The 14,494-nt window shown below is 40.3% G+C and overlaps 1 protein-coding gene across 4 annotated transcripts in view; it reads right to left on the bottom strand.

Moving 5' to 3' along the window:
- TOPAZ1 (testis and ovary specific TOPAZ 1) overlaps positions 1–14,227 on the bottom strand; it is a 61,017-nt gene extending 46,790 nt beyond the window's left edge. Inside the window, exons 1-2 of one of the 4 annotated variants that reach the window (XM_061396165.1) lie at positions 13,582–14,227; positions 9,926–12,365 (exon numbers count right to left, since the gene is read on the bottom strand). In XM_061396165.1, the coding sequence (XP_061252149.1) occupies positions 9,926–12,365; positions 13,582–13,786 (2,645 nt within the window). In that variant the 5' untranslated portion in view covers positions 13,787–14,227. Of the gene's footprint in view, positions 1–9,925; positions 12,366–13,581 lie in introns of those variants that run through there. The other 3 variants (XM_061396166.1, XM_061396168.1, XM_061396167.1) reach the window with 3 other exon arrangements.
- Positions 14,228–14,494: the final 267 nt, after the last annotated feature.

Here is a 14,494-nt window from a genome sequence, read left to right as displayed (position 1 = left end):
CAGTTCTATGACTGCCCATTGGTTCAGGGATACTTCCTAGCTAAGAAAGAAGAAAACACATTTTATATACACCATTCTTTGAAGGCTTTGGAAAACATGAAGTAATTTTCCCCCAACATAAATACTAGAAACAGAAGTTGTTAGAGGAGGTAACTGCTGGCTGACCTGTGAGCTGGACCCAGGTAATCTGGGACTCCTCATTCCTTCATGTGTCCTTGGAATGTGTGTTCTGCTTGCCTTTCCCACAGTGGAAGGTGCCCAAGGACACTGCCTTGGGATGGTAGGTGCTGTTGAGACCATCTGGATGCTATATGTGACTGAACTCAGTTAAGGTTTCTATGTAATCTTAAAGTATTCTGGAAGGTCTTCCCTGGTGGCTCAGTGCTAAAGAATCTCCTGCCAACACAGGAGGCAGGTTTGATCCCTGATCCAGGAAGATCCCATATGTCGTGGAACAATTAAGCCCATGTGTCACAACTGTTGAGCCTGTGCTCTAGAGCTTGAGAACTGCAACTAATGAGCCCACGAGCCACAACTACTGAAGCCGGTGTGTTCTAGAGCCTGTGCTCCGCAACAAGAGAAGCCACCGCTACAAGAAGCCCACGCACCATGGCTAGTGAATAGCCCCTGCTCATTGGAACTAGAGAAAAGCCCGCACAAGCAACAAAGACCCAGCACAGTCCAAAGAAAAAAAGGTTCTGGTGGACTGGAGTGAAGATCTGCTCATCATGCAGCTGCCCAAGACAAGCCTCGGAAGTAAGTTCCTTTGCTTATTAAGTGAAGTGAAAGTGAAGTTGCTCAGTCGTGTCCGACTCTTTGCGACCCCATGGATTGTAGCCCACCAGGCTCCCCAGATCCATGGGATTTTCCAGGCATGAATACTGGAGTGGGTTGCCGTTTCCTTCTCCAAGGAATCTTACTGACCTAGGGATCGAACCTGGGTCTCCCTCATTGTAGGCAGATGCTTTACCATGTGAGCTACCAGGGAAGGACTTGCTTACTAAACCTGTTACCTATTAATCTGGAGTGATTTGCCTCTTTCTCTGGTTTCCCTCTGCCTTGTGTGTGTGTGAGTGTGTGTTGTGGGGACAGTTTCAGATTACACCTAGAAAACTCATGAGGCTGCCAATTATAAGTATACAGTTTAAAGAAAGGAAAAATAAAATTACAAACCAGACAGAAACATATACAAATCTCCCTCACCCCATCTTGACTCATGTCTATCTACTAGAGTATCTCCATTTCAATATTTCAAAGGTCTCTTCAACTCAACATGTCTAAATTTGAGCTCATAACCAGCACTGTTCCACAGTCCTAACTGTTCTGATCAGGGAATTGAAAATGCCCTTCTTTGAAACAAGAGAAACCAGGTATCATCCTTAACTCCTACCTTGGACCTTGCCACCATGTGATGAATAGATCTGCACTTCCTAAAATCTCTCTTAAATCCACCCCCACTGCTGGCTGAAGTCACCATGTGCTTTGATCTAGTTATTACAACAGCTCTTTGCCAATTTATTTTCCACACCCAAGTTATTATGATTTTTAAACTGTAAATCTGATCAAATTTTCTACTTAAAAAGTCCTTCAGTGAATCCTGATATGTTCTTAGAATAAAGTTCAAACTCACTATGGATTCTAGTTTATCTAGGATGATTCGTGTATGCCTCTTAACCTGGTGTATTAATTATTAATACCTCCCCATGTCCCTCTCAAAATTTTTGCAACTCAAAAGGTCAATTCTACTGTCATCCTATTTACAAAGCCCCACACAACGGAGCTTTCTGCATATTCTATAGCTTCATTTCCTACCACCTAAACACTAAGCCGTGGCATGTTATTTCTGTCTCTCAGTTGTAACATGCTCTTCCCTGTGGGCCTGTCTATAGACTCTTGCTTCCCTCTCACTTTTCTACTCACTTTTCTTTGCCTATTGCCTAGTTTCTGCTTATTCTTTAGTGTTCATCTTAAATGTCACGAGGACCAGGAAGCCTTCAACATCTTGTATTTTTCCTATCATATTTTATTGTATTTGTTTAATCATTTGCAGCCCTTGATAGACTAAACAGTCTATGAAAATAAGGTCCATAGACATCTAGTTGCTCTCTGTATACTCAGCCCCTAACATCTTCCTGGCCAGACATGAGGGAGACTCAAATGAATATTCCTGTTTAGGAACTTCCGATATAGGAGAAGGCACACATACATAATATCCTGAGATACAGGCCAAGAGAACTATTGGAACAAATCCCTAGAATAACATCTCAAATGTGATTTAAAGGACAACTGAATGAAAAGAAAGGAATTTGCAGATAAAGAAACATATGTAAAAGGATTCAAATATCTGACATTGTGGAAACAGTGAGCTGCCTGCGCTGCTCATCTTTTATTAGCCTCTCCTTGCACTTTTCCCCTCAACAGCCCCATAGCTGCCAAAGAGAGAACGGATGCAGATCCACCAAAGAGCCATAAAAAGCCACGCCAAGCAATTTAGACTCTGACCTTAGGTGGCTGAAAGCCACTGGAGCATTGCCAGCAGTCACTGGAAGATCAATTTCTATTTCCGAAAATTACTGAAGAGGAGGATATACCAAAAGAGCTCAGGAAGATTAACTAGGAGCTAATTGTAATAATATAGAAAAAATATGAATAAGATAATAGCAGTGAGAATTGAGAGAAAGGAAAAACCATGAGAGAGATTTAAGGTAATAACATGAAAAAGATGAACTGACTCAATAAATAAGAGAATTGAAGGATGTTTCAAATTATCCTGAAAGTTATATTCACAAAGAGGTATGGCTCCAGACACATAAGAGATTACTCCTTAAAAAAAATCCAAACCCCAAAAGGCAAATAGGTATAGCAAGTGTACTGCTTTTATATCAAAGTATTACAAGAGTACTTTTAATACTGCTGGTATAGTTCATAAGGGTGAGAAACTTTTCACTACGAACAACTAACTTACAAGGAAGGTAAGATTGCACATGCCAATCTTGTTAGAAGTAATTTTGTTTCAAATTTGTGAGACACAAAGAGATGTAAAATTTTTAACTTTACCTAGAGTAGAAAAAATAAAACTGTAACTCCCATAAATATATTACAACTTTGTGTCAGTGGAGCAGAAAGGGAGAAAAATGAAAGGAAGGAGGAGGAAAGGAGAGAAGCAGACTTGGTTGAGGCTACAGAATACAGGGAATCAAAAGAGAAGATCTGAGTAAAAAGGAGAGGAGGCTTAGGGAAGCTTCTGAAGAACAACACAGATTACATGAAGTTTATCCTCTAACAGAGCATTTTTCAAGGGAGTGATGAAATTTAAAGGGTTCCAACCAGGATTTTTAAGTAAAACAGAATAAAATAAAAATATGATACTACACCACTTGTAGTAAGGAAAATATTATTTTTATAAATCCAGTGTCTTACATATTCATAAGTATGTACCAGATTGTAATGTAAAATGTATCGTTAGTATGGGTAACTGACAAAAAGGTTTGAAGATGACAGCTCTAGAATAATTATTAACAGAAAAAACTTGAAAACTATTGCCCAATAAAAATTCAGAACGTTATTGCTTCCTTTCGAGATGCTAACTATAGCTGAATGCAGTCGATGTTCACTTATTTATATATTCACATCCTGATTGTGAAAAAGACTACCCTAAACTTACTGGGGCAATTATTCTGTAGATAGTAGTGGCCAAAAGCAGAGAAGTATTACAGTATCCAATTCACTGGGCCAGAGGTTCCCAAGCCTAATGCCATGATGTGCAGTGCTCGGTTTCCTGACGTTACAAATAATAACTCCATCAAGTACAATACTATTTATTCTAGCAAAAACAAACAATGGTTTATGTGGTCCAAAAGACAAAAAAGTAAAGATCAGAACAATGCTTCTTTATACCTGATACTTTAAAGAGGAAGATGAGATGAGAGAGGAAAGGGGCCAAAAGAAAACAATGTTTGCTGGCAAGTCTATAGAGTAGTGGATTTGAAGCCATAGAGATAGCCAAAATGCCACTCTTCCAGCATGCTGTTTTGGGGAGGGGAGACAGATTTTGGAGCAGGTGGGCCTGGGTCCAGATCTGAGCTCTGATACTGACTGAGCTGAGTGTTCTTTGGAAAGTTAGTGACTTTGACTCAGTTTTAAAGATAGGGCCAGTTTCAATCTCTGAATGGTTCCACTTGCTGAAATAATATATGTAACTAGCATAGGATAGACACAAAATGTCAGTTCTTACAATTAAGTGTAAAATTATGTACTAGAATTAGTGCCTCAGACACTCAGTGAAAAGGGAAAATGGACCAAGGTGAACTTCTTGAAAGACAGGCCAAGGAGTCTATATACAATACATGAGGGAGAGAGAGAATGACCTTTACTTTTGCTGGAAACTGGTTTTTATTTTGTTTGTTTTTTTCGGGAATTTGGCATGGTAAACCTGGTGACAGAAGGCAAATCTCTTGGGGGAAAAAAACTAATTTTCTAAGATTCTGGGGAAGTAAGTGGGGTGGGTTTCTTGAGATGATATAGTTTACCCAGGGTACATTCATGCTAGGCATGGGTCTAATGGGACTCAAACTTTTTTCCCTTTGTCAATCTAAATCAATCCAATCGCTAAGGAGCAGTACAAATTTTGGTTTTTCTCAACCCTCTTATCTGGGCTTCCCAGGTGGTAAAGAATCCACCTGCCAATGCAGGAGATATAAGAGATGTGGGTTCAACTGAGCATCAAACATACAAGAGCATACACAACCCTCTTTTCTAACCTAATTAAAAGACGCTTACTCCTTGAAAGGAAAGTTATGACCAACCTAGACAGCATATTACAAAGCAGAGACATTACTTTGCCGACAAAGGTCCATCTAGTCAAAGCTATGGTTTTTCCAGTAGTCATGTATGGATGTGAGAGTTGGACTATAAAGAAAACTGAGTGCAGAAGAATTGATGCTTTTGAACTGTGATGTTGGAGAAGACTCTTGAGAGTCCCTTGGACTGCAAGGAGACCCAACCAGTCAGTTCTGAAGGAAATCAGTCCTGAATATTCATTGGAAGGACTGATGCTGAAGCTGAAACTCCAATACTTTGGCCACCTGATGCGAAAAGCTGACTCATTTGACCCTGATGCTGGGAAAGATTGAGGGAAGGAGGAGAAGGGGATGACAGAGGATGAAATGATTGGATGGCATCACCGACTCAATGGACATGAGTTTGGGTAGGCTCTGGGAGTTGGTGTTGGACAGGGAGGCCTGGCGTGCTGCAGCTCATGGGGCTGCAGAGAGTCAGACATGACTGAGCAACTTAACTGAACTGAGTGTTCTTGTACCTCAGTTTACATATTTTCACTTCAAACACTTTAGTTCCCAATTCCCTAGTTATATAGTTGTTGTGTAGTCACTAATTCACATCTGACCCTTTGTGATTTGATGGACTGCAGCCTGCCAGGATCCTCTGTTCATGAGATTTCCCAGGCAAGAATACTGGAATGACTTGCCATTTCCTTCTCTAGGGGATGTTCCTGACCCATGGATCAAATTTGTGTCTCCTGCACTGGCAGGCAGATTCTTCACTACTGAGCCACCAGGGAAGCCCCAGCTATATATTAATAGTAATTCCCTTGAATATTTGGCAGATTTTAAAAATCTCAACGATCCACTGTATAATATCACTCAACTGAAATTTTAGTATTTGTGACTGAAGATAATGCTGTGTCCTAGTACAGATTAACAGCATTGACTCTTACAGACATTTTCAGATCACTATACTCACAGGCTAACTCAAAAGTTTTACCAATTTTACTCATTATCCATTTCTAAGTTCATCAGTTCAAGTCTTCAGGAATTAGTTCTAACATGCTAATGCTTTGAAATTTAATATGGACTTCCAACACTGTGGAGATTGACAATGAATACATATTCTAACATAACTGAAATACCTTACAAATTCTCCTTAACAAGGTCTGAGACTACTTCCCCCAACCATTAAATTAACTCAGGTTTGTCCACCTATTTTACCAAGAAGAGATAGTCTAGAGCTTCTGAAAATTTCCAGGCTTAGCCATCTTCAATTTCTATTTCTGTAAAACAGGAACTCTTTGCTTTCTGCCATTAGAGTGGTATCATTCGCATATCTGAAGTTGTTGATGTTTCTCCCATGACTCTAATGGCAGAAAGTGAAGAGGAATTAAAGAGCCTCTTGATGAGGGGGAAGGAGGAAAGTGAAAGAGATGCTTAAAACTAAAATATTAAAAAAAACTAAGATCATGGCATCTGGCCCCATTCAGTTCAGTTCAGTCACTCAGTTGTGTCCGACTCTTTGCGACCCCATGGACTGCAGCACGCCAGGCCTCTCTGTCCATCACCAACTCCTGGAGTTTACTCAAACTCATGTCCATTGAGTCAGTGTCCCATTACTTCACGGCAAATAGAGGGGGAGAAGGTGGAAGTAGTGACAGAGTTCATCTTCTTGGGCTCTAAAATCACTGCGGATGGTGACTGAAGCCATGAAATCAGAAGATGCTTCTTGGCAGGAAAGCCGTGACAAACTTAGATAGTGTGCTGAAAAGCAGAGACATTACTGTGCCGTCAAAGGTCTGTATAGTCAAAGCTATGGTCCTCGCAGTGGTCATATATGGTTGTGAGATCTGGACCGTAAAAAAGAGTGTGGAAGAATTGATGCCTTCAAACTACGGTGCTGGAGAAGACTCCTGAAATTCCTATGGAAGCAAGGAGACCCAACCAGTCAATCTTAAGGGAAATCAACCCTGAATATTGTTGGAAGGACTGATGCTGAAGCTGAAGCTCCAATACTTTGGTCACCTGATGCGAAGAGCTGACTCATTAGAAAAGACCCTGATGCTGGGAAAGACTGAAGGCAGGAGGAGAGTGGGGAGACAGAGGATAAGATGGCTGGATGGCATCACTGATGCAATGGACATGAACTTGGACAAACTTCAGGAGATGGTGAGGGACAGAGAGGCCTAGTGTGCTCCAGCCCATGGGGTCACAAAGAATGGGACAGGACTGGGAAACTGAACAACAACAACACAGAAACTCAGAATCTAACAGGTTTCAAACTCTTAGTGTCACAGATTGAGGAAAAAAGAATGTATTAATTAGCAACAGGTTGGTAAAAGGGAGAGAGTTGACATTAGAAATTATATTTTAAGCTTCATCTAGTTCTAGAACCATTCATTAACAATTTTCTGTACAACTATTAGACCCTCTGGTGATCAGGCCTCCATTTTTTCCTGTTAAAGTTTATTCTAGCACTGTGGATAACTGTAAAACTGGTATTTCCAATGTAGAAAAAGGAAAATACTAAAATAACTACTAAGGAAATTTTCAAGTTTATTTAAAAATCCAAACTTTAGAAGCAGAAATGAAAGAAAAAGAAGAGCTAATACAAGTATCATTGATGTTTCTGCCATGAAGGAAAATGAAGTTAAAATAACAGAATAACTATCTGAAGTAAATTTGATACTGCAAACCAAAATGGTTCAGCTTGGGCAGGAAAATCTGATACATAATTTGATACAATACATAATCCTAAAACAGAAAGCAAGAAGTGAATAAAAAAAAAGAAGGCAGTTTAGAGACAGGCAATGGAGAATTAGTTTGGCCTCAGACTTTTCCACTATAACACTCAAAGCTAGAAAGCTGGGATGAATAACTATATAGTTGTGAGAAGAAAAAATACAAACTAAGAATTTTTTACCCAATTTGTTCACAATAGGCATTCTTATGTGCCCAAGATCTTAGGAAACACAACAATCAAGAACCATTGAAAAAAAATTGCTCTGAAATCTAGTCAACTAAGAAATGAATCAAAATAGTCAAGATTAAAGGAGAGTAAAAAGAATTGATGGTAAAGACTGAATCAACTTAAATACAGAATGAAGTCTTTGGAAATTCAGATTATTGATGAGAATGTAAACGTCACAAGCCTTAACAAGAAAAAACAAGAAATTTTAAGAAAAATGTAAGGGGCAAGATTGGGAGAAAAAGTGAATATGTTCGTCTTTTATCAGGAAAGCAAATGTTACTGTCTGAAGTTAGAACACAATTTTTAAAAGTCATGATAACAAAACTCAAACTTTAAAATAATCTTTCTTATTAGCTTGGGACCAACTGTTAGGAACTAATTTCTTGTGGTAAAGAGGTTTTTGATTCAGCAATTCCTTTAGTTTTACTTCAGTCTCTCCCTCCCCAAGTTAAGTGTAAGTAAAATTAAATGTTTTTACTAAAAAGTGGCATGATCTAATTTCTGAAATTATATCCCCATACATGCCTAGACAGAAGTCTGGAATGACGCACACAAATTTTGAGTAATTAATTTGTTATTTTGGGTGGTGGGATTCCCTCCCTTTTACACTTCTATTGTAATGAACATGTGTCATTTTAATGCAATCAGCCATAATTCTAAGAAAGGAAAAAAAAAGTATAAAAAACAAACTTTATGCCCACTTCATAACACTTCTCTCTTTCTCGCTTCAATTGCAGTTCATTGTCAACATCCTGTTAATTAACAGATGTTTGCTTTTGAATGCCAGATTTGCTCTGATTTCTCTTTGCATTCCTCAAAGGAAGCATGGTAGAGGAAGAGTTAAAAGCATCTTTAATAACTACCCTTTACTGAGCTCTCACTATTCATCTAGTGTCAAACTAATACCTGTCCCATCCATTCACTGATTTAATTCTTACAACCCTGAGGCAAGTACCTCCCCTTTTAACAAATAAGGTAAAATAATTTGCCTAAAAGGTCACAGAGCTATTAGGGCAAGGAGAAGACTCAGAAACTTAGGTCGGGCTATAAGATAGTTCAAGTTCAGATTCTGTTACTAGTAGTGTCAACATGGACAAGGGACAACTTGTCACCCTCATTTTTTCCACTTCAAAATGGCAGATTACCATCCTCATTACATGGTTTTAAAAATAATAGACAATTAGTATTATCTATAGATAATAGAGCTCTTGGTTCTTCCTTTGGGATATAAAAAGTACTCTATTGGGTGATAGGTTACAAGTTCTTGTAACACTAAGAACATCAAGAAGAATGTAGTATCACTAAATTTATAAATACCAGAGAAATTTAAGTCATGTACCATTGAATCTTAGTGAAATGTGTTTTCTTATTTTGACTCTGTCCACAAAACATTCCAATATTCAAGTATTATACAAAAACAAATTAGAGCTTCAAAATTATGAAACTTAGTAAAATATAATATTAAATAAAATTTGAGCCAATCAGATAGATCAAGTTCCTGAACATGACGGTTATTACTTGGCTCTGTTTAAAGATGATTCAGGCAAACTCACCCTCTTTGGGGACTAAACTATCATTTAAAACCATCTCCCTAAAAATAAAACCATGAAAAAAAATTTTAAGCTTTTTCCCTCTGAAAAGTGGTTTTACTTTTGATTTACTTTTAAGTTTTAATTCAAATAAACTTTTCCAAGACTTCTCTGACAAGTGAAAAATAAATTTTTTTATCTAACAAGGAAGTCACAGAAAATGGGTTAAAATATATATACAGTACTTTTCTTAATAAGTAACTTGACTGAAATGAAAGTATATCTGTATATTTACAATGATTAAAAAGCATGGAGATCAACTTAAGTGACTTTTGAAAGAAGCAATCTCAGTAATTTAAAAAGCCACTTTATAAACCACCATTTAAAATTCCAAACAGCTGATCTGCTCCATTATAATTTCAAATATAATAATCATTTTATTTCAAGTCTAAGTTTCAGGATAATGACACTTCCAGGTCTCAGCAATAATACACTATATTACATTTAATAAATAACTGGGTTGAAAAAATAATGGAGCATCAATATGATCACTGAATAAATTAGTGACACCTAAGACCAGAAAGTGCTTTTGAAACCTGCAACAATAATCTGCACCAAAAGGCATATTTGAACATGCATACCTCAAGTCATTGCTTGGTTCTTTTTTGTCTGGAAGTTCCATGTGCTTGGAGTCTGTCGATTGATGCTCTTCAGCAACATTGGGCTCCTGGCTTATCATGGGAACCTCTGAAGGAAATGAGAGTTCCCCTTCATTGGAGACTCCAAAGAGGTCTGGGTCATCTTGAATTACATCAATTAAGAGGACATCATCTTCATATGCTTTCAGAATATCTGGAAACCCCACTTTAATTTCTGAAAAGTTCTCAGTCATTTTTCTACCACTAACTTCAGAGGAAACTGCTTTGAATGGTTCTCGTTCATTGGAATAGAAGGTGGGATTTTTCTCTATACATCCAGGATCACAAGAAAATGTATTATTTTCAACTGTGAGAGAACCAGCTGCATTATTAGAAATAATATGGCCTGATGCAGAGATGTGGTTAGATGGTTGTTTATTATTACCTTGCTTTAAAAAGCTCGGAGCAATAATACAGGAATTCTTACTGCAGAATGAGTCAGAACTAGCTTGCACTGGAATTACACTACGTTGTATACTCAAAGATTGAGGTCCTGAAGTTACTGTGACAGCATTTTCTTTAGTCCTACTCTGCCTTACCTCTGCTCCAGATACACTGTCAAGAAGTTCTAGGGGACTATATACTTCTCTCTCTGATGACTTGGCATTAATTTCTTTTCTTTTTTCTGTTTTGTTCTTAAGTAAAGGAATTTTAAAATTAGTCAGCCGTCCTGTGTTCAGTATCTTAACTAGGTCTGGAACAACCAGTGCTTGCTTAGTAATGCATGCTTTTCGATGAACAGTTTTGCTTGTAGAGTTATTTGCTTCCTGACCATCCTGGGAAGCCACCGTCAAATTCAGTTTTGTTAAATTCCCTCTATCTTTTTTTTTACTTCCTGTTAAGTTGTGAGTCATATTAGTCAATGAAGTATCTTCAGTAGTATTAGAAACTACCTCTGATGCACTTCTGCTTAGTTCCTCTGACTTCATTTTTTCATCATCATTGACTATAGGTTCCTTTATAACCACTGAAGTAGGTTCCACTGTAGAGACTGAAGGTAAACAATTTAAATTAGAATCCAATTTTTCTATACTTGAAGATGCACTGTTTGTTTCTGTTACAGAACTTTGTAGCATTAATTTGGAGTCAGTTAAGTGAGTTTGATTCATTTGATGTTTAAGAAAATCATCCTGCCTAGAACTTTGTGGCAAGGAAGCTTTTTTCCAACACTGGGCAGATATTCTAGCACATGAATAACAAGGCCAAGTTCTTTTGCCAGTCATTGGTATTGTTCTTTGACAGCTATATTTAGATTCTTCAGCTTCATTCTTCAAGCTTTCCCTAGAAGACCTCTTTTCAATAGGAAAGCAATCACTAAGTGACTTCACTAATGAGTTTTTCATTGACTTAAAATAATCTTCTGGTGGATCCATGCTGGTACATCCTAAAGGCTGTGAAACATTCTTTGTTTCTTCTTTTGAAAGTTGCTCAAGGGCTTTCTGAAACACAGCATTTGCACAATGTTCAGGACTTGTTTTTTTCCCTGTTTCTGGAAGACTTAATAAAGGATCCATTGGTGATAGCGTATTATTATTTACTTTTCTCAAAACTTTCAAAGAACTTTTTTTAGCTTCTAAAATCTCTGTTTCTTTACCATCAGCACCTGTTTGGTTTCCTTGTAACATCAGCTCAGATTTGTTACACATATTAGAAAACTTCATCTCAATAACCATTCCATTTCCTTTTTCAGACACCTTCATCCTTTTTCTGGATTTTCTCCCAATACTGCTCTCCTCTATTGAATGTTTAGTTTTTTCACTTTGAAGGCAGGAAAATAAGCCATTATTTTTACTTAGGTACGAATCATTTTCTTCAAGCAATAACTGACTTACTCGCATTACGTTTTCTTCAGTTTGTAAAAGCTGAGGAATATTGCTTGGATCAGTCTTATCTATGAGACTCCTAGGGTTTTCTTTCTTTGACTTTGAGGAATTTTCTGGTACATGCATACATCCTCCATCAGGTTTATATGCAAGGTTATTTTCATCATTACAATCCTTGGAATGGGAGAGACAACTGCAATCATGTAATTTTAAAATGGAATTATTTTCTACTCCAGGTGACAAGCTGTTACAAGAATATTTCAGAGTATTCTTGTACAGTTCATCTTGGAATTCAACCTTACTGTTTTGTGTAGCCTTATTTTCAGTCATTTTGAGAGCTGGGCTTTCTAAGCTTTTACATTTTTTAATTCGAATTCTTCTTTTAATACCTTCTACCAACCTTTCCTTACCCAAAGACTGCAAGAAAGCCATACTTTGAAATTCACTGCATTCCACTGTTGGGAAAGATTCCGAACTGGTTAATGATTCCTTTCTTACCAGGTCAATCCCTGGCTGTGGATCATCACTTGAGGCTTCAGTAACTTTTCTTTTTTCCTTGGCTGATCAAAACAACAAAACATACCAGAGAAGATTTTATATTGAGGGGGAAAAAGCAATACAAATTAAAATTAAACAAAACAAAACAAAAAAGTGAAGTCATCCATTTTTATTACCCTGAATAGCTCTAGGAAAACATAGGTTTGTTTTTAAAATCAAAGACCTAATTTCTATTAAGGAACTACATGCGAACCTGTATAAATTCTAAGGTAACTGAATAACCTCTAGCATCATCACTCCACACTAGCCAAAGTGGCTCACTGGTAGGAGTCCCTTTTATAGTGCTGTGCTGTGCTTAGTTGCTCAACTGTATCCGACTCTTTGTGACCCTATCGGCTGTAGCCCGCCAGGCTCCTCTGTTGATGGGGATTCTCCAGGCAAGAATACTTGAGTGGGTCGCCATGCCCTTCTCCAGGGGATCCTCCCAACCCAGGTCTCCTGTATTGCAGGCGGATTCTTTACTGTCTGAGCCACCAGGCTGCTGCTAAGTCGCTTCAGTCATGTCCGACTCTGTGCGACCCCATAGACGGTAGCCCACCAGCCTCCCCCATCCCTGGGATTCTCCAGGCAAGAACACTGGAGTGGGTTGCCATTTCCTTCTCCAATGCATCAAAGTGAAAAGTGAAAGTGAAGTCGCTCAGTCGTGTCCGACTCTTAGCGACCCCATGGACTGCAGCCTACCAGGCTCCTCCGTCCATGGGATTTTCCAGGCAAGAGTACTGGAGTGGGGTGCCATTGTCTTCTCCAAAGCCACCAGGGAAACCCAACAATTCTGGAGTGGGTAGCCTATCCCTTCTCCAGGGGATCTTCCCCACCCAGGAATGGAACCGAGGTCTCTTGTATTACAGGAGCATTCTTTACCAGGAGAGCTACCAGGGAAGCCCTCCTTTTATAGTACTTCTGACCAAGGCACCCTAACGGGACAAATATCTTTGTTTTCCCCCTTTCTGGTCAACCGTGCGCATCAGTAAAGTCCATGCAGATTCAAGTGAAAAGCTACCGATAAAACACGGGTGAAGGAGAATGGGTGCAAAGGCTAGAAAGGGAGTGACCCCTAAGTGCTCTCTTTCGGCGTCCTCCCGCTTGCAATGGGAGCTCCGCCTCCTTCGCCGCTTCTAAAGTGGACCTGTCAGATGGGTCTGAAAGGCCCCCATGTCCCCCCAGCCCCTCCGCTCGCCGCCTCGCTAAGTAAGGCCTTCCCAGTCCCGGATGCCTCACCTGACTTGTCACTTTCCACCTCTTCTCTCCCAGACGCCCGAGCCACCATCCTCCTCTTTTGCCTGCTCTCCTCGAGCCCCTCCGCCTCAGGGCCACAGCCTCCTGCCTCGCCTAGCCCTGGCCGCCGGCTTCTCTTCCTCAGGCCTCGAGCGTCGCCTTCACGCCCTGGGGCCGTCGTGGGGCCCGAGGGTGGAGCCCGCGGCATCCGCCCGGGGCTGCCAGTCTCCCCGCCGACGCAGGCCGCTTCCGCTCGCAGGAGCCCACACCAGCCGCGGGCAGGCTGCTCCTTCCGCCAGGTACCTGAGGCTCCGCCCCGCGTCTCTCGCCGCCAAGACCCGGGGACCGGAAGCGGAAGTGGGGCTCGCGCGGCCTGGTAGAGGCAAATACGACGAGGCTCAACGGGCGGAAGGACCGCGAGGCTCTGTGGCTGTCGCTTCTGGAGTTCACTGCCCGACCGTGAAGCCTCCACGTCGGTCGGGTCGAACCTTCCACTAGGCTGGACTCTCCTGGGACCATTCGGGGCCCCTCTCTCACCTGCCACCTCTCATGCCTGGTTGCTTTGAAAGACCGAGTGGCTTCTAACTCAACCCCTGACTTCTTGGGGTCCCGTTCCATCTGCCTTCCCGACGTTGTGTAGGCACCTCAGCCTCCTGTTATGCAAAACTGAACTTATTTTTCCTCACAGAGTTGCTCCTTTTGTACTGGTGGAAGTGCCGCTGTCTACCCAGCTGTCTGAGTAAGGAACCTGGAAACTGTCAGAAATACCCTTTCGACTTGATCCCTCACATCTGCATTCAGGACATCTGCTGGATTCAACCGGAGAAGGCAATGGCACCCCACTCCAGTACTCTTGCCTGGAAACTCCCATGGACGGAGGAGCCTGGTAAGCTGCAGTCCATGGGGTCACTAAGAG

Source organism: Bos javanicus, chromosome 22, assembly GCF_032452875.1.
Source record: "Bos javanicus breed banteng chromosome 22, ARS-OSU_banteng_1.0, whole genome shotgun sequence".
NCBI lineage: Eukaryota > Metazoa > Chordata > Mammalia > Artiodactyla > Bovidae > Bos > Bos javanicus.
Note: the sequence above shows the minus strand (reverse complement) of the source record. Positions and strands in the feature narration are given on the sequence as shown.